The following is a 26,115-nucleotide window of genomic DNA, read 5'->3' as shown; positions in this document are numbered from 1 at the left end:
TAATGATCCATGAGTTTGGTTTAAACAGTATTCTATTATATAATTACGTGAGCACTACAAACTAGTATACATTACATTCCAATAAGGATTCAAAAATCTCTTTTTGAGACGCAAGGTCATGATAATGACCAAAATGACAGTCTTGTAGCAACATAATTAACCCTTTCCAGAAGCCTTATTGTAAGAGGTTTACAGAGTACTACAGCAAGCTCTAGCATAATGTATGAGTTCTGATATAAAAACTCCCTAAGCAGGTGGTGAAAGGATGTGGACACAAATAAAAGTTGACAACACAAAATGAAAAGTTCGTTGTATAGTTTGGTAACGAGTCAAGTATCAGTATTGTCAAATGCATGTTTCACCTGAATGAGAGCATTCAGGAAATATTAAAGTCGAAAATATCTTTCATCTAGTTTTATTTAACAATATTAAAAGAAATACAGCTTGAAAATTTAATTCACAAATATTTAATCTTTCAAATTGATTCAGTGCAGTTGAGCATTGGACAAACAAAACTATACACTCCTACTGTAAGTATCAACACCTCTACATTGACAAACTCCAATCAGTGTTAACACATACAACATATCCTCACTGCATATATTAAACATCTCCAATCAAAGTGTTAACACATACCATGTATCCTTGCTATACATATATACATATCAACTTTCTCAACTCAAAGTGTTAACACGTACCACGTATCCTTGCTATACATATATACATATCAACTTTCTCAACTCAAAGTGTTAACACGTACCACGTATCCTTGCTATACATATATACATATCAACTTTCTCAACTCAAAGTGTTAACACATAGCACATATCCTTGCCATTTTTTAAATTGAATATTTATTTTCTAGAGAAGAATAGTTAATCTCTCTTGTAGTTCAAATCCCTTTATTTTTCCCACAAGAATACTTAAATCATATTCAGATATTTTACATTTGAATTTTACAAACAAAAGAATTACCTACCCTAAGAGCTCTCAAAAGGTTGCCCCACACCCTTATGACATAAATGCACATATATACTAAAGTTTCATCTCAAAAACCAAATTTTATTGACATCTATATTAAAATAAAATACACAAAAGCATCACATAAATGTTCACAAGAAACATAGTGGGAACTTCATTGGAAGTAAAACTACAGAAATTAGCAAATTCATTCAATATAAAATTAAATGTTACAATAACAAATATGAATACAATCTGACAAAGACATGACTTAGAGCTGTGCAACAGACGTACAGACCTAAGAGCTAAGAGAAACTAAAATGAAAATATGAAAATGAATTGAGCAATATATCTAAGATTCAAGTTCACTTCATCTCAGGATTTCAGATGACCCATTGATTATCATATAGTTTAATAAATAACAACTAGGAACATAGAAACAAGAAGCTCCAAGCAACCTTGAATTGCTCACCTAAGTCACCCGCGCCTCGTAAGTTCCAAATAAACATAAGATAATAAAACAGGCAACAACCTCATCAAGATAAAAAAAAGGACTGACTTGTAGATGTTTAATCTATATAGAGTTTTTAGTTTATAGATATTACTTAAAACATTAGATTCACATAGTATTATTTAACACTACAAAATGCCAGATTAATAGCTACCGAGAAAACATTATAATTTCAACACTGGATAATTAAACAATCAATTATATTCTGGCATCACAAACATGTGGAAATCAATTCTTCCTGGAAAAAGTTGGAGGTAAATCTCATAAAAATTTCATATGTTGACTACATAATTTATGCAAATTGATTATGTATAAGTATAATTGGGCTCAAAATGATAACTAAATGTTTAATCCTTAATCTAATTAAATCATGTTGATGTGGTTTGGATTAAATTATATATTATCAGCAAGTCATATGATTGTCATGAGCAGCAATCGTGGCTATGTACATACAACATTATTCTAAAAACTGCCCAGTCAAAACACAGATCACCAAAACAAAAGACCATTAATCAAATAAAGTCTGTGTAACAGTTAAACAATCATAATGATTTTAAGGTTTATCATTCTGAAGTTTTAAAAAAGTTGAGAGATATCAGCATTTAAAAAAAATTTAAATAAATTATTTAATTTTCAAAACCTGGAACTATTTAGTTCAAAATTAAAATTCAAGTTTAGAGAATCATAACTTTGAACTAATCTTACACCTTTGATCATTTTGTTTTTAGGAGTTTGATTTTCTTCTCAATTGAAAAATGGATTTGAAACAATTTGAAAAAAATTAGACTAAAATCGTTTGATGAAATTGAATCTTAATTTTGAAATATTCATTGTTTTTTTAAGACAAGATAAAAAATTGAATATGACAAAATTTAAATACCTGTAAGAAAATGAATTGTTAAAAAAATGTTACACAGACCATATATAAAAGCATGCATGTAAACATAAACTAATTCCTCATCATGATATTAACAAATCTGGAAACTCAAAATAGAAGACGTTAAGCAAAAAATAATATCCTTTTATTAAATCTATGACATTAATAACAAAGCTACCCTCTTATATGATACTCGTAATAACCCTCTATATCAAAATACTAATAAATAGCTACCATCAGCTTATGAGTCCTGCTGATGATAAAAGTTTAAATGCAGCACCAAGTCCCCAGCTTACTTCTACATGTTTTATCTTCTTTATTATCTGAAAACAAAAGTTCAAAGTCTATGATATCAAGTGGAATATAAAAAAGGTATGAGGGTAGATCCAGAACCTAATGTGAATTAAATTCCAATTTCTGAAACAATGGATTTTAATGAACTCACAGAAAGATATTACAACATGTGTAGATGTGGCACTGCATGACAACAATTTTCAGATGTCTGCAAAGGGAGAAAATCTAATTCAGGGCCTGGTGAGATGAATAATTGTAGGCACAAAACCATACATACTGAAAAAAAATTTGCCTCATTAAGTACACGACCTTGACCTTTGACCTACTGACATAAAATTAATAAGCATCTTCAGTAGCTGTCAATTGTTCACCTCAAGAAGTTTCATTTAAACTGATTGTGTCTGACAGATGTTATGCTTTGGAAACAAAAATTTCAGACAGATAAAAAGCCCAAATCTATACTTCACCACTTTCGTAAAAGGCAGGGTCAAGAACTATGGAAATATCATAAAAGATGATCAAATATTCATTTAATTTTACTATAGCATTTCTTACTATTTGTTTTAAAAAAGGGCTGAAGTGTAGATATACACCGACATATATATTTATACTTACATGTAATTTTGTTTTTGATCTAAGTCTATAGCCATCATGTAATAGTGAGTACATATAAAGTAAATCTAATCCAAGAAATGGTTTCTTCCTACTTGGGTTCTCAAATGCTACAAAATAACAAGCATTTGTTAACAATTTAAAACTTTAAAAGAATACATGAAGAAAATGAAAAAAAAAAAAACCAGCCACCATCACTGGTATCAAGGTCTCAATTACAACCAAAACAACTACACATCACTGGGGTCAAGGTCTCAATTACCACCAAAACAACAGCTACCCATCACTGGTGTCAAGGTCTCAATTAGCACCAAAACAACAGCTACACATCACTGGGGTCAAGGTTTCAATTACCACCAAAACAGCTACCTATCACTGGTGTCAAGGTCTCAATTAGCACCAAAATAACAGCTACCCATCACTGATATAAGGGTCTCAATTACCACCAAAACAACAGCTACCCATCACTGGGGTCAAGGTCTCAATTAGCACCAAAACAACAGCTACCCATCACTGATGTAAGGGTCTCAATTACCACCAAAACAACAGCTACCCATCACTGGGGTCAAGGTCTCAATTACCACCAAAACATGAACAGTTCATATAAGTGTGTTCACAATATCAGTTTTCAACACACTTAAGCATATTTACAATTCATTATGATGGACACAACAACTGGTTTGAACACTATATACACCACAAAATTTGACATTCAAATGACAATTTTTCAAAATCAGACCAAAAATAAAAAGTCAATTTTTGGTGTGTAGTCCCTTTGAACCCTTATAACTCGAAAACCATAAAAAAAAATCTGAAATATTGAAAAACACAGGCAAGGATTTCCAATAAAAACAAATTTAGAAACTGGACCAAAATATTTTTTTAAAGTTGATTTTTTTGTGGTAGTGTGGCCCCTTAGAATCCTTATAATTAGAAAATGGTTCAAAACGCATCAAATCTGCTGATACATTTGTTTACCAGATTTTAATAACGAACATCTCATGAAAAAATCAAAATCAGAAGAAAAACAAACATTCTACATGGTATAAAATAAAACACCTGTTTTTAACCCTTTTTTAGAAACAGGAAATCATAAGTTAGGTCCATTAAATGGGCAGATATTGTACCAAAATGCTGTTTAAACTATTTTTTACATTTTACTATCCAGTCCTACACTGTGTACTAAAATGTAAAAAATAGTTTAAACAACATTCTATCACAAACCCTGAACTTTAACAAAAATAGACAAAAACTCTGACTTTGCACTTTCACAACACAAGTAGATTTATTGATTCCAAAAGTTTTTATGGTGCATCTAAGTAAACATAATGTAGAACCTACTTGGAATACACATTCAATCTATTACTGGTGTAATTACTACAGTTGCATAGCTTAATGAAGGCCATACCAACAGACTTATAATTAAAGTAATGATCAGTGGAAAATTTCCATGAGAAAACCACCCAAGGAGACATATATGAATAAAAAACAGAGGGCACTACCATTCAACATAGAGTTGCTCTAAACTGTAAACTCAATAACAACCCCTACTAACATGAGACAACACTATTAAAATAAGAAGAACATAACATAAAAAGTGGGGCAAGAAATCGGAAGCAAGGATAATGATTTAGTAATGTATAAAAAAAACCAATACATAAACAATAAAAAGTGTCTGGTTGTTTCCTGTGTCAAAGGTCATTCATACCAGTTAACACTCACTCTTTAGGAAGGAGACTTCCTCTTTTTGGGTCAATCTCCCGCTTTGAGAAAGTTTCCCATGTGGGAGACATAAATCTACCTCTTTCACAAATTTCTCCCTCCCCCCCCCCCAAAATCTCCCTCTTAACAAAAATATTGCACAAATTATGTTTTAAATGGCTTATTAAATTGATATAAACACAATGTTTACAATCAATTGTGTTACAATCAACAAAAAATTAATCCTTTTGTTGTACTAATTACTCTTTTTTTTTTTATTAGAAACCCTCAGTAGATTAACCAGATTATCATAGATTTGATATCTTTATCCCATCTTTGTATCCTGATTTCTAGCAAAATTATTTTTTCTACAATAAAGTTTGTCATGCTAAATCTACCTCTAAAAGTTGAAACTAAGGAGATCTCCCTCTTTGAGCATACAAAAGGTTAACAGGTATGGTCATTGTTGGCCAGAACATCAAAGCAAAATAGAAAAAAAATAATCCAAAATAAAATCAGCAACAATTTATGAATTTCTGGTTCTCCTTATCAGTATAATGTTTATCTATAAAAAATGTAAACTGAGATCAATATTTCATTACTGTAACACAAAAGATAAAATAACTAAAGAATATCTACCACTTAATCCATAATTAACACTCTTTCAATTTGCCCCCACTTCCGAGTTGGATAAAGTACGAATTATAAATAAAATACCGATAGATCTGATAAAATTATGTTTATATCTAAGTTACATCTCATAATCCAGTTTCGACTGCCCTGTGAAAATTAAATCATGAAATTCTTCTTTAAATTTTTAATGACCATCATTTTGGGTACAAAGTTACATGGTATTAGATCATATGCATGCAACTAATACCATTTAGAGATAAACTTTGAGGCTAAGTATTTTGTGAAAAAAATGAGCAGAAACATTTTTGCCTATTTCTACCTCTGCAATCTTGAGATCATTAATACTGCAGATACTACAATGAGTTTAAATGACTTTTAACATAAACAAGACTGTGGAAACCATTTCTCTATATAGTTATGAAAATAGATCTTACCTTGCTTAGCTGCTTTTATAAAATCAGAAACAATCACTTCGCCTCCTAAATCTGATTCTAAAATGTAATGTATGACAAATCTTATCTTGCTGCACTTAACACCGTCTCCTTGTCATGAAACATACTTTATGTCAGTAACTAACAAAACACATCTTTGTATTCTAAGTTTTTTCTTTTCATTTTTATACTGAATTTAATCATGATTACTTGTATACCATCACACTATATAATTAGTCTCATTACTTGTTTCACATTTACAATCATGTTAAATGAATAAATGCTATAGCAGATTTTTGATTCCAAAATAAAGCCAACAATAAAATAATATCCTATAAATGAAGTTTATCAACTGCCCAACTCTTTTAACTGGTATATATAAGCTCAATAATTGCCTTAAATTCACTATAATTATATTTGTAGGTGAATGAAAAAACTTCTAAAAGATTATGATTAAAAATAAAATGTACAGATTTCGAGTTGCAATACAAACATAAAAAATTGATTACACTTTGTACCAACCATTGCCAAAATCCAATTAGAAATAATTAAATAATCAAACCAATCAATTCTGTATACTAACAAGGTAATCAATTCTGTATACTAACAAGGTAATCAATTCTGTATACTAACAAGGTAATCAATTTTGTATATCAGTACTTAAAAGGCAAATACAATTATGTTCAAATGAGACAAATATAAATACTGTTTAACAAATTAGTTTTCTATCAGTATTGGAAAAAAAAACAATTAAATTTATTATTGAAAGTAAAACAACAGCAAAAAAATGAAAATTCAAAAAGGGTATGAGATTATAGTGGATAACTAACTAAACAATCAACCGTGATTGTGTTACTGTATTGAATGTAAAAGCAGAATAGGGTTAACACTGTGGATGCATTCATAACAAAATAGTAATAAAACTAGCTCTATACTTAAACTAGTACAAAAAACTACCCTTGAAAAATCTGATACAGAATTCAACTTTTAAAAGCTACACAATAAATAGCTGATACAGAAAATATATATATTTAAATTAGAAAAAAAAGCTTATAACTTACCATTATTCTTATTGTTGCTAATTTCTTAATGCATGGAATTAAAAAAAATAGTTATAGCTGTACAATGGAAATCCACAATCAAAAGTAAAAAAAATCTTCAATCTATCTAATTATGGATTAAAATCAATTTCTTTTTAGTTGAATATAAAACATGTAGTCACTTTGTGACACCTAAATTAATAGTATTCTGTGTTATGGATGTGAAATACTATATGGGGTGCCCACAAGGCTCCTGCTGTGCAGAGAATACAATTAAATTATTGTAAAAGCATTTTGAAAGTAAAATCCTCCACAAATAATGTTATAATACATTATGAATTGGGTGTACACTAGAAAATGTGGAATCTGTAAGGATGTCTGCTGCTTTAAAATAACAATATACATGTATCTTAACTTTTGGTATAAATTTGTAGACAACTGTCTAGGAATAAAAATACCAAATAAAATTGTTAGGTCAATGATCTTGTTTTCAAGATATAAGTTGAAATTTGGCGGGAAAACAGACTCCTCCTATATTTTTCTTGCCTTTGCATTAGCACCTTTAAACTATGAAAAAATTCCAAAATGAGACAAGCGGACATCCTTAAGTATTGGTTATTATTATGTTCTACGAATTGTATTTTTATGAATTGTTGTGACTATTTGTGCGATGACTTCCTGGGAAGTCCTAGTAAATAAGATGAACTGGTTGTATTTCATTAAGAATGAGCTCCTAACACTCGGTGATATTTGGTATATTCACAATGGGATTTTGATTGTATAAAACATGAATTTGACAGTCAATTGAGATCTTCAAACAAAGGCTGTAGTTATCAATATATGGTTCCTAATACCTGTATACAACATTACCAGATGTATTACTAAGTTGAGACTTAACAGTCATTTTTTATGCTATTTGCAGAAATAGCAAATTATGTTAATATTGTTAACATTGTGGATGAGATGCATTTTGTTTTAATATGTCCTAGGGAATTAGGCTTCTATTCCTATTTCATAAAACTTTATGACTGGAAAAAAATGTCTATGTTTAAATATATACAATTGACAAGTTCTAAGAATGCAAAAGAACTATGCAACCTCGTAAATTTATCTATTGTGCTATAAAGTTACCATCAGACATGTTATTTTTTGTATTTTTTTCGTGACACTTTCTGCTTTAGCCTTGGAAAGTTCATACTACTTGTAATACTGTGTTCAATTATAAAATAATTATGTAACCTATAATTAAATATGACTTTGGTAAATAAAGAATTATAAAATGTATGTGAATTTGACCTGTACCTAATGGAGATCAAACAGTTTATCTCACATATAATTGTATAATGAGCAGTAAATTACAAAATGATATTTTATATCCTGAATGTTTCACATTTAAACAGAGGCATTGGTCATTTGGACTGAAATTGCCAATAACTCCTCCCTGGGGATCAGACTGAGGGATGGATAAAGGACATATTGCTGTCAAATCCTCCCTGGGGATCAAAACTCCTCTCTTGGAATCAGACTGCAGGATAAAAGGAGGACATACTGCTATGAACTCTACCCTGCAGATCAGACTGAGGGATGGACAGAGGACATATTGCTATTAACTCTACCCTGCATATCAGACTGAGGGATGGACAGAGGACATATTGCCATTCACTCCTCCCTGGGGATCAGACAGAGGGATGGACAGAGGACATATTGCTATCAACTTCTCTCTGGATCAGACTGAGAGTTGAAAGTAGGGCATACTACTATTAACTCACCCTTGGAAGCAGACTGAAGGATGGACAAAGGACATATTGCCATTACCTAAATCATTATAAAATTCAGATTGGTGGATGGACAGAGTAAATATTCCTATGATTTGTTGATCAGGGGTATAATAAAAAATTGTTATACATGTTTCTTTGATGACTGTAACTCAATGAATATCTCCATGTTAACACCAAACCAAATACATACCTATGATACCAGAGTCTACTGCAGCATCAAAAAAGTAAGAAAAGATGTAAATTTTATGCTTCTGTAACTGATATGATGGTTTGATCTTTTCTTTAACATGATTTCTGACTAAACTATAGCAACTGTTTAAAGAACTTATAGATTCTCCGCTGAAAATACAGAAGGATACATGTCACAGATATAAAACATGTCACAGATATAAAACATGTCACAGATATAAAACATGTCACAGATATAAAACATGTCACAGATATAAAACATAATCATTAACTTTATTTTTTTTAAATTTGCCAGAATTTATCTGATGTTACTCATGCATGGTCAGAATTTATCTGATGTTACTCATGCATGGTAAGAATTTATCTGATGTTGCTCATGCATGGCCAGAATTTATATGATGTTACTCATGCATGGTCATATATCAAGACTCCCCAGACATATTTTGCTTTATTTAATTGTTTATCATAGGAGTACAATTATAGTAAGGTTCAAGACCCCTCTAGGAAATGTCAGTAAAGTTTGGCCCCCAAGTTGATACCATCCAACATTTTAGGTGTAATTTGAATACTTTTTTTTATCTGAAACATGATTGTAATACTATGAAGCTGTAAATCATAGTTGACACTAAAGTCAAATATAGTTGTTATGTCTGACTGTAAAATTTGCATAGATTTCTCTCACATTTTGTGTGTAATACCATTATAAGAATAAAATATCTATCTATCAAATTAAACACTTTTTTAAAAAATTTTACTTGAAATTAGCATCAATGAAAATGGTCAAAACAACTTTATCATATTATTTTCACAATTTAAAAAATGATGTATTAATTCTGTGAGTAACTTCAAAGACAGCAATAAATTAAAGGTAATTGTTTAAATTGTCTTTGATCTAAAATCAAAGTATCTTAATTTGACCTCATTAGCATTCAATTTTCATCTCACTGTTCCAATGATCACCAATCAGCAGATTTAACCAATCACCTCAACAGTAAGCAGTTAACCAATGGGACCCATTGTTTTGTTAAGAAAGTACTATAAACTCCAGCACATTCCAAGGCAGACATAATCAGCCAGTACTTGATATACAACAATGTCAACTAAATACCAAAATGTACATACAGCTTTAACAGACTACCTGACTACCTTACCAGAAGGTCTTCAGATCACTCAACATACTAGGGCAGTTGGCAGCAGTCACTTCCTGATACTACACTTCAGTCAGTATGAAAGCCAAACAAACCAGGCATCTGAACAGCCAATTACATCAACTCCAATCAAACCAGTTCAAGTTAAACAAGAACCAGTGATGGCAGAGCTGAATACCAGTCACATCTCTACAGTAACAATGACTAAGGAGGAACCAATAACTCCATTCAACAGTCCAATAGAACACAAGCCATCTGTTTCACACTATACAGACCAAAGTGAACAAAAACCATCATTCAGCCAACGAACTAGTCCCTGGAGGAGTCACTGGAACAAGGGTAGATATAACAGGCGTAGACAACAGTCTAAAGCACAACACGCCAGGCGGTACAGAGAGCAGTGTAAAGCTAATACAGATATCAAACCATTGCAGTTACCACGACTACAACCAACAAATGTCAACTCAGACATCAACACCTGTATCCACAGACTTATATCTGGAACCCACTACAGATAAACTATACAAATTATATAAGTGCTTAAAATGTGTGCTGAATGTAAAAACATTGGTAAATATTAGTGCTAGATAATGTCATAATGTAACAATAAATGTGTAGAAAACATGGCACAATTGTTGTTATTAGCCCTACTACTTTATTCACTGTTGTCTAACCTTATATTGTATGTAACACCACCAAATGTCCATATACTCTGTACATTACTTGGAAGACAGATGCTCTTCAGTGTGTTTGTATGTTCATCTAAAAAAGACAAATGTAATGATGACATTGTAAATTACCAGAGAATAATTAATATTTAGTTAGCATCTCATAAATGATGGTTTCAAATTTACATATTTAGTGTATTGATTTTCATAAAATCTGAACTGGTATGGATATTCTAGCTCAGAAAGGTCAATGAAATACACACAAAAAATGTCATGATTCTTGAAAGACCATGGGGAATACTTCAGGTGACATACCTTTGGCTTTTTGGCCTCCTAAAATTTTAAATCTTGTAGACATTAAACCATATCCTAAATAACTGAAAATAAACAACAAAACTAATAATTAGTGAATGAGAAAGAAAAGGCTACATATGATAGAACAGAATTCAACAAAAATGTAAAAATAAAAAATCAAAGCCAGATAAAATATTATCCATTCTGTTATGGTATGAAAGGTTATTTAGAAAATGAAGGCCCAACAGGACACTGTTCAGAAAAGTTAAATTATGGTACAAGACCACAACTACCCCCCATTGGTTTAATGAAAGTGTGATTCCTCATTGTTGAGAAATAGTGTCTAGCTACAAGAACAATATCACAACAAAATGACAAACAATTTTGCAGTCATATAAAAACTACAAATAGCCTCTGATAAAATAAACAGTTCAATTTTTAAAATTCAGCAATCACTTTTTTAGGAAAGGAATTAGTCAAGTTGATCAAGAAAAATTTTGCCTTCAATCAAAACAAATTGCAACAGAAGATATTTAAGTTCAAAGCTATAGCATTATGAACAAAATAAGCACAGAAAAAATGTCTACATAAATCTTGTGTGCAGAAACCTAAAAAAAGAAGTTACCACTGGAAATGGAAGATAACTCTGTCAAAATGGCTGAAATAACAATAAAATCTAATACAAAATCGTAATAATGCTTTATCTCATAGATGAAATGAGGCAAAAGTAAATATTTTTGCTTTGATAAGAGGTTCAACAACAACTTAAAAAGAGTTTTCATATCTTTTACCAAACATCAACTTAGATTTAGAAACAGAACAGTAAACCATGTGTCCATTTTTCAAGATAATGAAGTTCAAGAATTCCAATTTTGATGAAAATGATGAATATAAATATTCTACTTTTTTTGGTTAAAAGATTCTTATAAAAAAGGCAATACTGTTGATAAGTAGCTTGCAGAAAAAAATAATAATAATAAAAAAAAAAAAAAAATTATCAAAATGATGGAAGTGCCTGAAAATAAGTATTTTTAGTAATTAAAAATTTCCCAAATATTTAAGTACAAGTTAACATAAAAATCAGACAGTGGTAAAGTGTAGAAAAACCCACAAAACAATGCTTTTTCAGTCTACACATGCTATACTATCACACAAAGATAATCATTTCTGTATTCAGATCTGCGCTTTTTAGAAAACCATGCATTCATCTCCCACTGAATTCAACCAAATGAAACCAATTCAAGAACAATAACTCTTGCAAAAGTGCCAATTTCATGTACAATTTACATAATTTTTATCTCAAAAGTGCAACAACCAAATGATAAACAAAGACTGGTTATGTGATTAGTAACTGTTTCAAACCAAGAAACAAAACTGAATTTGGTGGGTTTTTGACATGCATGAATTAACTTCTGTCTGATTTTTAGAAAGACTGATTTCAAAACATTACATATCATGTACAGCATGTAATGTCAGAGAGACAATAAATCAATTAAAAAACAGGGACAAAAATCTGACCAAAAAAATTATTTGTACAGAGTTATCTCCCCTTCCCATGTTGAAATGCATATCTTGAGGTTTCCACATTTAAATCTTGTTAGACCTTTCTGTGTTAATTGGGTCATAATCCTACATACTTTAATCAATACATTTTCTGTTGCAATCTGTTTATGTTTAAACTGTATTTTGACTGAACTAACAGTAATATTTTTGAGAGACAATGGCCATTTCTTGACTAGGTGGTGTCTGAACTCAAAGTTATTTTATATGACAATTTTTCATTTCCCCTTTACCATGGCCCAATAAATTATATAAGTCATTTGAAATTGAGAGTTGTTAAAATAAAGATAAATGTAAGACCTATACCAAATTAAATAATATACTTTGATGCATGGAGTCTGATTTGACCACAGAGATCAAACCCTGAACTGTGGGACAAGTATGAACATAACATTCAAAAAATGATACAGCTCTCGATTCAACTGTAATTAAATGTTTGACAGAATACAATAATTCATACAAGAATGAGAATGGTCAAAGCACTTTAAAATTTGCAATAAGAAAAAACAAATATGAAATCTTAACAAAGTTGAAGAGAACATTTTTTGCTGACCCCATTTTCTGCCCATAGTTTGTTAAAGGTTTGGGCCATAACCCTATAATTTTCATCAAAACCTTCTTTTTGTGGTAAGAAACCTTGTAATACAATTTCATTGAGATCCAAAGATTTTAATCAAATTTTGAACAAAAAACAAGTTTATTTTTTACCCTTATTTGGTCACCAGAATTCCTTAAGTTTGAGGCAAAAACCAAAAAAATTTATCCCAGACCTCCTTTGGTGGTATAGCAACATGTGATGTAATTTCAAAAAGAAACATACAATTTACCTTCTTATCTGGGAATCAGGAAAATGCCTGTTTCTGGACCCTTTTTGGCCCTTAACCCTTTACTTCATAGCTACACCATACTTTTAAAAAAAACTTCCTCTTTTCTATGGCTTGAAGAGGGCTTCAGCCATGGATTTCTCTGCACTTCTTCAGGCTGATTTGACTTGAAAGACTTGCAGTAAAATTTGGCAATGTTGGGGATCAAAAAGAAATCCTCCAGGTGGGGTTCCAGAGTGGGGATATGCCCCCCTCTCTGTATGGGTGTTCGAAGAGAGCAAAAACCCCTTTTGCTGAATCATAAAAATTGGATCAATAATAAACTTTTCCTATCAATTCTAATGACAACACCCATACCCTTTTTTAGCCCCTTACTTCTAAAAGGTGTGAGGTAAAAACTGCCAAAAACTAGAAGGCCCTCCGCCATGTCACTAGAAACTAATTAAATTAGAAAAAAAATATTAAAAAAAGATAAGATAAGTTTTACTCAAGTCATCATAAATAAACTTAAGTTGATGGATGCCAATGAAAACAACAGGATTATATGATTATATGACTCAAATTTTTTTTGCAGTAGTATAAAAATGTATTTTTCTGCCTCTTTGAGCCCCTGCCCCTTGCAGGTCCAGGTGTCAAAAGAATAGGCCAGCAGCAGCGCTAAGTTTGTCGTAAAAGGCGACTAAATTGTGCTCAGAACCCTGGCCGGGGGCTAGGGTGCTCTGCCCACAGAGCAAATGGGTTGTGTGCCCCAGGTGGTGGAATGGGGTACCCCTGGCGTGTTACTTGCTGAAGTTGTCAGGCTATAATACAGAAAACCTGACCGCCAACTATATTGGTGCAACGTGTTGGGATAGTGGAACGTTCCTCGCACTTTAAAGGACCCTTCTGTGGTGTTCTCCTGGAATAGGAACCACAGGGCTCTGCCACAAGAGGTTGAATTGCCTGACTACAAACCTCTCCCTATTTCCAGTGGTAATCAAAATTTTTCGACCCCTTTATCCTTGTGTCCCATTTTATCATCATTTCATGTTCATTTTATTATCTATTTCATGTTCATCGCCTGAATATAGCTGAAATATTGCTGTTCGGGTGTTAAACCCCAACAATCAATAAATCAATCTTTGAGCCCCTGCTGCCTCCATGGTAGCCAAGAAACTCTCTCTGAAGTCTGGATGATTCTGAGGATGGCAACAACATCATACCATTATGTGGCTGCAATTTGTTTTGGAGGTTAAAATTATATCTCATCAAATCTTGTGGAGAAGTAATTTAATTATACTGTACGGGTAGTTTTCAAATTTGCGTGTTATAGCCCAATACTAGCAGACTGGATTACAACCTCCAATATAAACAACCACCATTCACTTGAGCATTTAACTTTAAATATCATTGTATGGGATCACAATAAAATTGTAGTGCATTTTCATTTTATAAATTCAGATAGACAAAAAAATCCATGGCCTCAAATTGAATGAAAATTTACTGGAAGAGAAACACACAAATATTTATGTGGAAATCTCATACAAATTCACCATTATTTTCTATTTTAATGTTGGGTAATCCAGAGACAGGGTAAACATGAAAAATTATCAGTGCCAAAGGTCTTAAGTTCTGATATCACAACTTGCACATAAAAATAATCCAATGTATTTTCCAATAAAATATTTAATGGGCTAGTGTTCTCCAATGAAGCCCTTTAATATCAATGATATTATTTCTTTGTTTGATTAACTTTCTTGTATTATGCACTCATTAGCTAATGTGATGAAAAATCTTCCCTCCAATGAAATAATTCCATCACCCACTATACAAATCATGCTTCAGAACATGGTTCACTCAATACAGATCTGAAACAGTGGTTGCTCACATGAAGTTGCATGTGTTGTCATGCTAAGTTAACATACCACTGATACAGAAAGTTGATAAACAACAACACACAGTCACCATCTATATAAAGCCACACACTATATTTGAATTCAATCCATCTGTTTGGAGCCATAATTAGAATAAAAAGCTTCATTGAGCGCAGCATGAAACAACCACAATGGTCAAACCCTGAACACCCAAATTTGACCCACTATAACGGTCCAAAACACATAAAACACATAAAATCTGCTGATAAATTTGTTTAACAAAATTGAATAAGGAACACAATAAAAAAAAATTAAAATTGGGGGAAAAAAACTAAACATTCTACATTCAGAACAATTGGTTAACCAAAACTTAAGTAATCACATGGGAGCAAAGTGTCCCCAGACAACGACTGTCCCATAACATCATACAAACGCAATTTTTTTTGCAGTCATGTAAAAATTACAAAGTCCCAAGAATCAGGAATTTGATATTGGACAGACCCATCTACATAAAGCTACATACTGAATTAATCCATCCATTTACTGAAATAGTAAGGGCTGAAGGTAACTGATAACCTAGGGATGTACCAATGTGTCATTTTTTAAATTTAATAGAAATAACACCAATATGACCTATCTGTAAATATCACAGTTAGATCGTCAACCAGGAACTGTGATAAGTATCAATCATGATTAAGTGGAATAGTTACACCTCTAACACTGAAATAAGATGAAAGAAAACACTTAAATATTAATCTATTAACATGATTTATTACCTGTGGGTATAAAGATGTATTTTTCTTTTGAACAATTCATAAGACATAACAAAATCTTTTGGCACAGTGTTTACAGTTTCCTACAATAAAACATGTAATCAGATTGTATTTCCTAGAATTTTTAATGGTTTTTAAAGTCATTTTCACAGTGTCCAGGGTATTAGCACTTTTGAGTTACAAACATATTGAAAACCAAGAGATCCCTACATTCAAAGTTTTCAAGTGAAAAAAGGGTCACATTTACTTCACTTTTACATAACATTTACTTGTTAAATCTAAATAACTAATAATGGCCCAAAGATTGTGTAAGAAAAACACTGGATGAGTTGTTTTTTTTTTTTAAATATCATACACAAACCCAAATAGTGACAAAAGAAAGAATGGACAGACAAAACAATGGAAAAAGATTACTTTATACATGAGATATTATAATGGTTCATCCATACAGGATTCAAGTAAATATGATTAAATTGGTATAATTGCTTTGATTGCCACTGATTAGCAATGAAATCAATCTACTTTATTTTTAAAGGAGCCCCAAAAATTCTTGCCTGTTTACACAATTATTCTAGACTTATTACGGATTGTAAAGAAGCATATGGCAACTCCTGATCCATTTCTAATTAACCTGGTAGCACAGGACCCTCCAACTTGTTATATGTTGATGGAACAAAGATTATGTTTTTTTCTGGTATTATTTAGTTACATCTTACTTGTTCTGACGGTACAAAAGTAATTTGTGTCGATCCACCTCCAAGATCTAATGTAGCTGTTTTGTATTGGTTGCTAAGTAACTCTCCTATCAATAAACAAAGTCTAAAACAACAACCACTTGTTTTGGATATTAAATAAGAGGCTCCAAGGAGCCTGAATTGCTCACCTTGTTAAATTTTTGCCTTTCAAGGGCAATGACCCTAACAAGGATCATTTCAGCAATTTAAAGTCTTTTTCTGTTTATCATAGTTTTCAAGATATTCCCTGAAAACTGTACAAAAAACAAGAGGCTCCCAGAGCCTGAATCACACACTTGGTTAAATTTTTGCCTTTAAAGTGCCATAAATTTAACAAGGAGTTGTCCAACAGTTTGATTCAAGAAAACTTTGGTAGGACTTATCATAAGGATCATTACAGCAATTGAAGGTTTCTTTCTATCCATCATAGTTTTTAAGATATTGGCTGAAAACTAAAAAAAAACAAAAAATGTAATTTTTCACCTTTCAAGGGCGATAACTCTGACAAAGATTCGTCTGACAACTTTGATCTCTACAAGAGTTTTGTAGGCCTTATAATAAGGATCATTTCAGCAATTGAAAGAATTTGGCTGAACCTAACTGTTTTGGAGATATAATATGCGAAAAACTAATGTCGAATGCCTACGTTCTATTAATGGTAACGGCTACCATGTTTTTTTTTAAACGGATCAAAAATCCTCACATCAGACCAATGCAAGATACCCAAAGGAACATTCATACCAAGTTTGGTCCCAATTAGTTAAGTAGTGTCAAAGGAGAAGATTTTCGAGAGAAATACCATCAAAAATAGTAAAAAAACGTCGAAAAAGGGCAGTCACTCTAACATGGCCCAACATATTAAAACGTAAATTGGACGGCAGAACACTTTTACCCATGTCAAAATTTGGCTAAACCAAACGATTTTGGAGATAAAAGCAAAAAACTTCTGTCTGATCCCTATGTTCTATTTTTAGTAATGATGGCTATGTTTTTTTCAATGGTTAAAAAATCCCCACATCAGTTCTATGCAGAATACCCTAAGGAACATTCATACCAAATTTGGTTCCATTTGTTCAAGTCATTACAGAAGAGAAGATTTTTGATAGAAGACATTTAAAGAGCAAAAAATGTCAAAAAGGGGCAGTAACTCCAACATGGCTTAGGTGTCACTAACCACTTCTAACGTTACCATTACATTTTTTTAGATATATGGGTAAACTTTCTGTCTGATCCTTATGTTCTATTTTTAGTAATGGCAGCCTTGTTTTTTGATGAATCAAATATCCCCATACAAGTTCCAAGTAGGATACCTCAAGGAATATTCATATCAAATTTGGTTCTAATTGGTCCAGTAGTGTCATAGGAGAAGAGTTTTGAAAAAATTGTTAATGATAACGGAATACAACAACTGACGCCAAATGATCGCAGGCCAGGTGAGCTAAAAGTGTCTTATTGTTTGTATATAGAGCTCAATGAAATAAACCTGTTCAGTAAAGAATTTTACCTCAAACAAAAGGCCCCCATGAAATTCAATAGATGTGCTACCACAAACCTTCTCAGATTTCTGAGAAAATGTCTGATTGCTGTTTTTCTGGTATTAAAAAAATTAGCAAAACACTAAATATATCATTATACACTCACCTGTCATAAAACTAACTGTCATCCAGCTATAGATACCTGGAATGATAAATCTCTACCTGCTACTTATATTTAACACAATCGTATTAACAATTATTTGGCAAGGTTTATTTTATTTTCTTCTTCATAGTCAACTTTGTCTACACTTGCAATCAAGTTTTTGAAATACAACAATTCCTGTTCACAGGCTCACAAAAAGGATGCCCCTACTTCACTAGAACTTTATAAGAGTAAGATACTTAAATTGGATTGTATCCATTTACAATACTGGTAGTTATCACCCTTTATGCACGTTTCTATATCATGTTTGATCGTCTTATAAAGTTTCATCCAAATCCATAAAGAGGTATGGAAGTAGCCCTTACAAAATTTGAACATGTAAAAGATTTATTGTCTCCCCTGAGAGGTATTTAACAATAATTATTTTATATCATGCACATCTTACAATGTCTAATCTTTCTAATTTATAGATTAATTTCAGCCGTGTTCCTTTCTTTAATTATTTCTTATTTTCCTTTTTTTTTGGCATCTAAATGTAAAATATGTTAATAAATGTAGGGATGACAAGTTACTAGTTTCAATTTAAGTGCAAACCTATGTACAAATCTTCAGTAATTTTGATATGAAGTGCCCATCAATTAAAAACAAGTCCAATGCATGTCAGAATCTTCCTCATAGTCATATATTTGTCAGCACTTAAGTGTCTTAATACTAAAATGACCAAAAATGACTAATTTCAACTCAACATGCAAAAAATGTAGGAAAGTTTTTATATCAAACTTCTCTATAATAGGATGTGCACATCTTTAATTAGTACATAATCACTTTGCAAAGTTTAAATAATATTGCTTTAATGCTTTTTGAGTTACAGATTTCACAAAGTAGGTACCCCTTAGCATGATGGATGGATGGATGGATGGATGAATAGACAGATGAGTCATGTGACTATTAGACCAGCTTTCACAGTTGAAGCAGGTAAAAAGTCATAAAAGAAAACTGGATTTTGTTATGCAATTTCTGATGGAAGGAAAAATTGTTACTACTACACATAGACTGTAATAAATAGTACACAGATAAACAATCCATCTACTGGTACAACAAACCTTCCTCAGTTCCTTCCATTATGTTAACTCCATCATCAAACAGCTGGAACGGATATTCCTTTATCAAAACTCGTGCCTGGAAAAACATATCACAAAGGAAAAACATTTTATATTTGAAATTACAGTAAAAAATTTATAAAAACAAGGTACATGTATATGTTTTATACCGGTATACAATATTTGCAGTATATCCCCTACTTTATCATTATCAATCACTAATTTGCATATTTTCTTATTTGCTTACAATTTAAAAAAACATGTTCATTGTGAAATAAGATATGAACTGATCCTTTTTATGTACCTAAATTGTAGGGTCGAATAAGAAAAGTTCGAAACTATCACACACTCTAAAATCATAATCAGTCTTCAGTGATGAATTTCATATTAACCTCATTTAATAAATTATCTGCAACTCCTTCCTGTAACAGTCTCAAACCAGCAGTAGCCATCAGTGAAATAGGAGTTTTTGACTGTATATTACTTGGCACCTCGGCTAGAGCTATATTGAGTAGCTGCCTCAAACTCTCAGCACCCTGAAATTAAGTGCTATAGTCAGAGAAGTTTATTTAAATACTTTTATTTGCAGTGTACTTTCAATAAGCTAATTTATCTGGAAAATTCAGGGAGCCTAAATTACTCACCTGTATATATCAGAAGATTTAACCATGAAAGAGTGAAGCTCCTCCATAATTGTCATGAAACAGAGGATTATAGAGGCTCCTATCACTTTCAGGCCAATTATTTCTCTGTAGATAATACCTTTTACAAAGAGCATTCTTTCTGTCAACTTGCAAAAATCATACAAACATATATATTTTCAATTAACTAATTGTGTTAAAAATGATGCAAAAATATTACATTTAAATACTGTTTTTTTTTTTTAATTTTTACATAAAAATTTGTATGATAAATTACCAACATTAATTAGAGAATGCCTCTTTCAAGGGGAGACAATTGACAGGAAATTTCTTTCAAAGGTGAAATTGTTCCATAGAACTGAAAAGTAATGGAAATTTTAGTTTTTTTTAATATTACAAGAAAAAGAGTTTGGTGACCCCCAATTTTCTTTTTGAAAAATGGAAGAATGTTAATTAATTGTTCTTTGTATACCAGGTTTTTAATAAATAGTGAAAATGCCCTATAGAATCCATTAGCTATGATCTACCTTAATATTATTTTTAGACTCAAAATGAAGACTTAATTCTGGCATAAAGAAGATATAAGTTGTTATGTCATAACTTCGTCACAATGACTTCACAAAATAATATTTCTTTGTTATTTTCAAAGAATTTGCTTAAAAAAGAAAAGTTTAGGGTTTCCTTAATCTGAAAAGAATAGGGCACAAGCTTTGAGCATCTAGGATTTTTGACATGAAACAACAATCTTCATTTTGAATTGGGAACTTTTGTTTTATATTTCAATCATACAAATGTCTTATGAAAGATTTCCATGATCAGTTCAAGTGCATTGCAAACATGAACTACAACAAATTTTGATTTAAATCATGGAACACATTCAACACCAGGTATCCTAACACATACAACAGCACACCAGGTATCCTAACACATACAACTGCAGGCACAAGCAAAGCCAATTAAAAGAGATGTAAATGAGGTGGAAGCAGAAAAACGACATTTTAACATATGTCTTTTTTTGTTGTTGATAGTTTTGAACTTAAAATGACTTGTATTTTGATGCAAGAAGCATATTGCCCAGTGGTATGAGGGCTTCTTACATCAAAGCTGGGTCAACTCCATTGTTGTAGTCCTGAAGGATGAACTACAACAAATCAGTCCATTTATGGTGGGATTGTTGTCTGAAGAGATATGTTGTTTCTTTATTTTCATTTCAGAAATGTGGGGGTATATGCCTAAAATTGGCATATATTTGTGATGCAATGATGGTAATGCATCTGTACACCAAATATCATTGACCTAGCATAAGGACTTCATGTGGAAATGAACTTATTAGAAAACTTATTGTTAAGTTTGTGGACACCGCTGCCGCCACTGTTGCCGGAAAAGCAAAACCTAAGTCTCGCTTTCTGTGACTTTCTTTGCAGGGGACACAAAAAGGAAAAGACTAGATTTACAATGAACCAGTGAAATATGATTGTAAGAAAATTGTAGAATTGCAGAACATTTTATTCAAAACACATTCAGATTTTGAAATATTCTAGAGCTTAGGACATATGATATTAGATGATGATAGCTTAATTTCATTTCTTACAGACATTAAATTTGGCAGAAAAAAAATCTTAACAAGTCTGGTGGTGATAAGAACAAGAGGCAGATACAAAGTTCTTCAAGTCCTGTACTCAATGCTACCAACTGTTTTGAAAAAGTTGGACAAAAAGACTCTTTTGAAAAATTCATCAACTTAGTTCACCCACTGAATTTCCCATTGCAGAACATCAGTAATTGCCATATCATTGACCTTAACTGTAATTAAATGAAAGTACAACATGTATTTAAAGCACAATTCTTCAAAGTTGCTTATCATCAAATATTATTCTATGACACTGACTTTGGCTTGCTTTCAATATCCAGGGGAATTTAATGCTCTACTAAACTTAACTCCCAATCAGTCAGTGATTTTCTCAATGTATGGACTTGGTTCAGAATTTAAAAAGTTACAAATTTAGTGATCTGAAACTTGAAGATTTTAGATCGATTGATAATAAACATTCATCTTCTTTTTCATTTCACATCTTTTGACATATCATACATTTCTACATAATTATTAAAATAAGTGAATTCCTTTTAAAATTTGTACTTGACATTTTATAATGTTTCCTAGCTTATGTCAGTTTTAAAAGCTCACTAGAGCTTGTGTTGTAATGTTTTATATGTACCAACTTTACTCTTGAACTCTGAACTTAGTAAGATTGGCAAACTTCAAGCGAAGTTGTGATATGCACTATTTAAAATGGGGTGACTGTAACTGTGATAGCTGTATATTATATAAGAGATGCATTTTGATCTCGTATGAAGGTTGAATTGATGCTTCTATGACACCAATCAGCAACATAAGGTGCTGTAGTAATATATAATTATGCAAATCACATACGTATATATACAGTACTGAAATTACGAGTGCAAGAAGTCCCTAACAATATAACTGACTTAAAAAGGAACACATTGACAAAGGAATCATCAAAATCAGATTGAACTAAACAACTGTTTCTATCAATTCCAATTTCCACACCTATTCCACCCTCTTAAGCCCTTATTTACAAAGAAGTAGGGTTTAAGTCTTCAAAAACTAAAGGGCCCTCTGCCATGTTCCAAGAAACAAGGTGTTAAAATTTCAAAAGATCTGATAAGTTTTACTGAAGTTATCATAAATAACAATCCAAAGTTATTGGAAACCAACGACAACTATAACATCATGTTCCCATTTTAGGTGCACATAATTTGTGGCCGTATTGAAGTGTCATAATTTTGGCACATATGAAATAAACATTGTTAAACAGAGAAAACATTTTTTTGCACAATAACACTGCCCCAAATATTCCAGGTTGCAAATCATTTTTATTGCTATTACAACCTATACTAAATATTCACAATAATTTAAAGTTAAACATAGCAATTATTAGATATAAACATTATAAAAAACTTTACCTTCTTGGGGTCATTGGCATAACTAGATAAACCAGGCTTTACTTGTTCAAAGAGTTCTTTCACAAGTTGCAATGCACCTGCTATCAGAAAAAAACTAATAGTACAATACAATATACTCTGAATTAACTTAGTTATGTTTGGGTGATTTTTAAGGTATTATTTCCATGAGAACAAAAATTAACTCAGCAGATGCTCAAAAACATTATATTTCAATCATTCCCAGAAGGTTTCACTAAATCTCATTAAACAGTTGCAGGTACACAATATGTACACCTACATTTTTGCACATGTAACCATTGAATCAAAGTTCATGTCAGACTAATGGAGACCCCAAATTCATTCTGATTTTAAGAAATAAAATAAATAGCAAACAATTAAATGACTGTGATATAAGTTGCTATCATGATTTATCAACCTGAGAAAGTGTAATATTGCAAGTTATGAATTGTTTTATAACATAAAAACAATTCAGCAATTTTGGAGGAGTAAGAGTTCCTAATGTACATTGTAACCCAAATTTCATTCAGATCAAAAATCTACATTGCAGACTGATAATGGATTGCCTAATTATCATTCAAAAAGTTTCATAAGAATGGATAAGGTGTGGGAGATTATAATGAGGTATAATAACAAGAAAAATATTAGTACTTTTTACCAACACAACAAGAAATGCTACATTGGGAATAATTAAAAATTCAGTAGATTACTGTAAATATGCAACTTACTATTTCCAGATTTGAACTGATAAACATGAACTCTAGAGCCAGTGCTTCCAGCATCAAATACCACAGCATAAATATCAGTGCTGTTTTTCTGCACAGTGTTATGTACAGTTTTTCTAGACACATCTGCAATCCTAGCATTTACTGGGTGCTGGTAAATTGGAATTAATTCAACATGACTGTCATTAAAGCCTCCAAGCATATATATCACTGTAACAATGCAGCCAAGAATACCTGCAACACCAATAATTCTGCCACGAACTTCATACATACTGAAAGACTTGGTGCGATTTAAACTAAGTAATGAATTTGTTGATGGTGATAATTTCATGGTGTGGAAAATTTCTCCAAAGTTTTATACTACATGCTCTTTGTGACCTGAAATATAGAACAGGTTGTCAATAAATGTTGAAACTAAATAGAAGCAAGAACATAGAAACACATGTAGACATGTACAGTAATGTACATGTATATATATATATACAGTAATGTATACATGTACACGTACAGTAATGTATACAAGTACAGTAATGTACATGTATGCATGAAGTATATTATTGTTGCATACAATCACAATTGCAAAGACTCTGGATCACATACATGGGCAAGATTTGGCTTCAAAATTAAGGACACCTCAATGTAAAGTCATTTTGATAGTCATTAATGACAGTAATTGAAGCTTAACTTCGACTTAGATAAGTATTGAGTGACCATAAAACCAATATTCATAAATGTGAACAAGTAAATTGAAGATAAATTGGTCAACTTTCTTCAACAATAATGAGATGAAGCAAGGCAACTCTTTGATTCAGTGTGACTCTATTAAATTCATACACGTCCAACTAATGTACATCTAGAGTACATCTAGAGTATGAATTCAAAGTGGTTGGTCTTACAAAAAACTGTATATGGAAAGTGGGGCCGTTCTTGCTATCAATGGAAAGTTTACAGACAAATATCAGAGAAATTGAAGCCGTAATTAACGACCGTTAACTCTGAATCATCTTTTGTGCGGCCGTAGTATTGCATGTTTACCAGACACAGAGTCTACAAATACTGACAATACAAATCGTTCACATTCTGAACTGAATGCTGAAGTGAATCATACTAGAGACATTATTTGCCACTTCTTGAAACATTGAAAAATGAATATGTCACATCCTTGTGCAAATTTTACAGTACTAAAGGGAAAAACAATTAATGTGTCAAAATTGAGGACATTGCTTAAACAGAAGATGACTCACAAAGAACACAGAGGAAACTGGCTAAAAAACATGAACTAGTGATTGGTAAAGATGGGATGGTCCACTTCATGAAACTCATTACAAAGAATGGTACTACAAACCGCCCGATATCGAAATTGTATCTGTTAGAAGTTTGTTCAAACCAATCAGAGATGACATATACCAACAGATGTGCCAAGATGATTATCCAAGAAAAGAACCAAAGAATGGACTTCATAATTGACAACCAATTTGTGTTCATAGTGAAAATTTAAATCTTGAGTTCATAGCGATTTCATTTTTATTTCCTAACAAAGACTTGAAAGTTATAGTGAGTCTAGATCAGACAATTTCATGATTCCATATGTTTCTGAAGCAAATCGGATGTGTGGACGATAAATGTGAAGAGGCTCCCCATTCATGAATGCGTGGATGAGGAGCCACTGCCTTCTATAATTTTTGAAACAATACTTAAGTCTTAAAATACTAACTGGTCAGTAATTTTCAGGCTTAAGACTATCATTTTCATTACCTGATGCCTTGTTTAGATGAGCTGTCAAAGACCATTTATAAGACAGTCGAAGCACATGTCAAGAACGAGTATATTTTAAAAACTTACCCACTAGTGGCACTACTCTGCTACTCACCATGTTACGTATACTCAGTCAGTTACGGGCTCAGCTCTGTCACTGTCAGGAACACTCATTCATATGCATTCTCACTTATAACCTCCGACAATGAAATAAATCTATCTGTCATACATCCGCAAAGAAAAGAAAACGTCGTATTAAGCAGATAATCCCACAATCATTCAGGCTTTACGGCCAGAGTGACAACTTGACAGTTTCTGGTCCCAATAATGGCAATATTCAAAATAGTAAACCAGTTAAGAAAAATCCTTTCTCGTCAAAGACGAGATTTTATGT

The 26,115-nt window shown here is 31.8% G+C and overlaps 1 protein-coding gene across 5 annotated transcripts; it reads right to left on the bottom strand.

Annotated features, from left to right (window-relative positions):
- Nucleotides 1–399: 399 nt before the first annotated feature.
- Nucleotides 400–26,113, bottom strand: LOC148623366 (ectonucleoside triphosphate diphosphohydrolase 5-like). Of its 5 annotated transcripts, none has more exons than XM_088565180.1 (15): nt 25,809–26,113; nt 23,970–24,344; nt 23,245–23,324; nt 20,011–20,154; nt 19,622–19,697; nt 18,522–18,557; nt 16,863–16,948; nt 16,150–16,229; nt 11,158–11,219; nt 10,849–10,936; nt 9,028–9,176; nt 7,081–7,104; nt 6,023–6,079; nt 3,258–3,364; nt 400–2,671 (listed from the first exon to the last, which is right to left on the bottom strand). In XM_088565180.1, the coding sequence occupies exons 2-15, from the start codon at nt 24,295–24,297 to the stop codon at nt 2,585–2,587; spliced, it is 1,404 nt and encodes a 467-aa protein (XP_088421306.1). In that variant the 5' UTR covers nt 24,298–24,344; nt 25,809–26,113; the 3' UTR covers nt 400–2,584. The 5 variants fall into 5 exon arrangements, with proteins under 5 accessions (XP_088421306.1, XP_088421305.1, XP_088421307.1 ...); XM_088565179.1 differs by having other exon boundaries at nt 25,837–26,113; XM_088565181.1 differs by having other exon boundaries at nt 23,245–23,321; nt 25,837–26,113.
- Between the last annotated feature and the right edge of the window lie 2 nt (nt 26,114–26,115).

Source organism: Perna viridis, chromosome 2 (assembly GCF_037379345.1).
Source record: "Perna viridis isolate PV_CMFRI_1.1 ecotype Kerala chromosome 2, ASM3737934v1, whole genome shotgun sequence".
Classification (NCBI taxonomy): domain Eukaryota; kingdom Metazoa; phylum Mollusca; class Bivalvia; order Mytilida; family Mytilidae; genus Perna; species Perna viridis.
This window is presented reverse-complemented; position numbering and strand designations above follow the sequence as displayed.

Bases quoted from the DNA above. Each gene is read 5' to 3' on its own strand.
- LOC148623366 (XM_088565180.1), bottom strand. From the start codon at position 24,297: ATGAAATTATCACCATCAACAAATTCATTACTTAGTTTAAATCGCACC. The intron at 18,558-19,621 runs GTTTGTTGTACC...TTATCATTCCAG, and splicing joins AATGGAAGGAACTGAGGAAG to GTATCTATAGCTGGATGACA. The intron at 11,220-16,149 runs GTAATAAATCAT...GTTTATTTTCAG, and splicing joins ATACATCTTTATACCCACAG to TTATTTAGGATATGGTTTAA.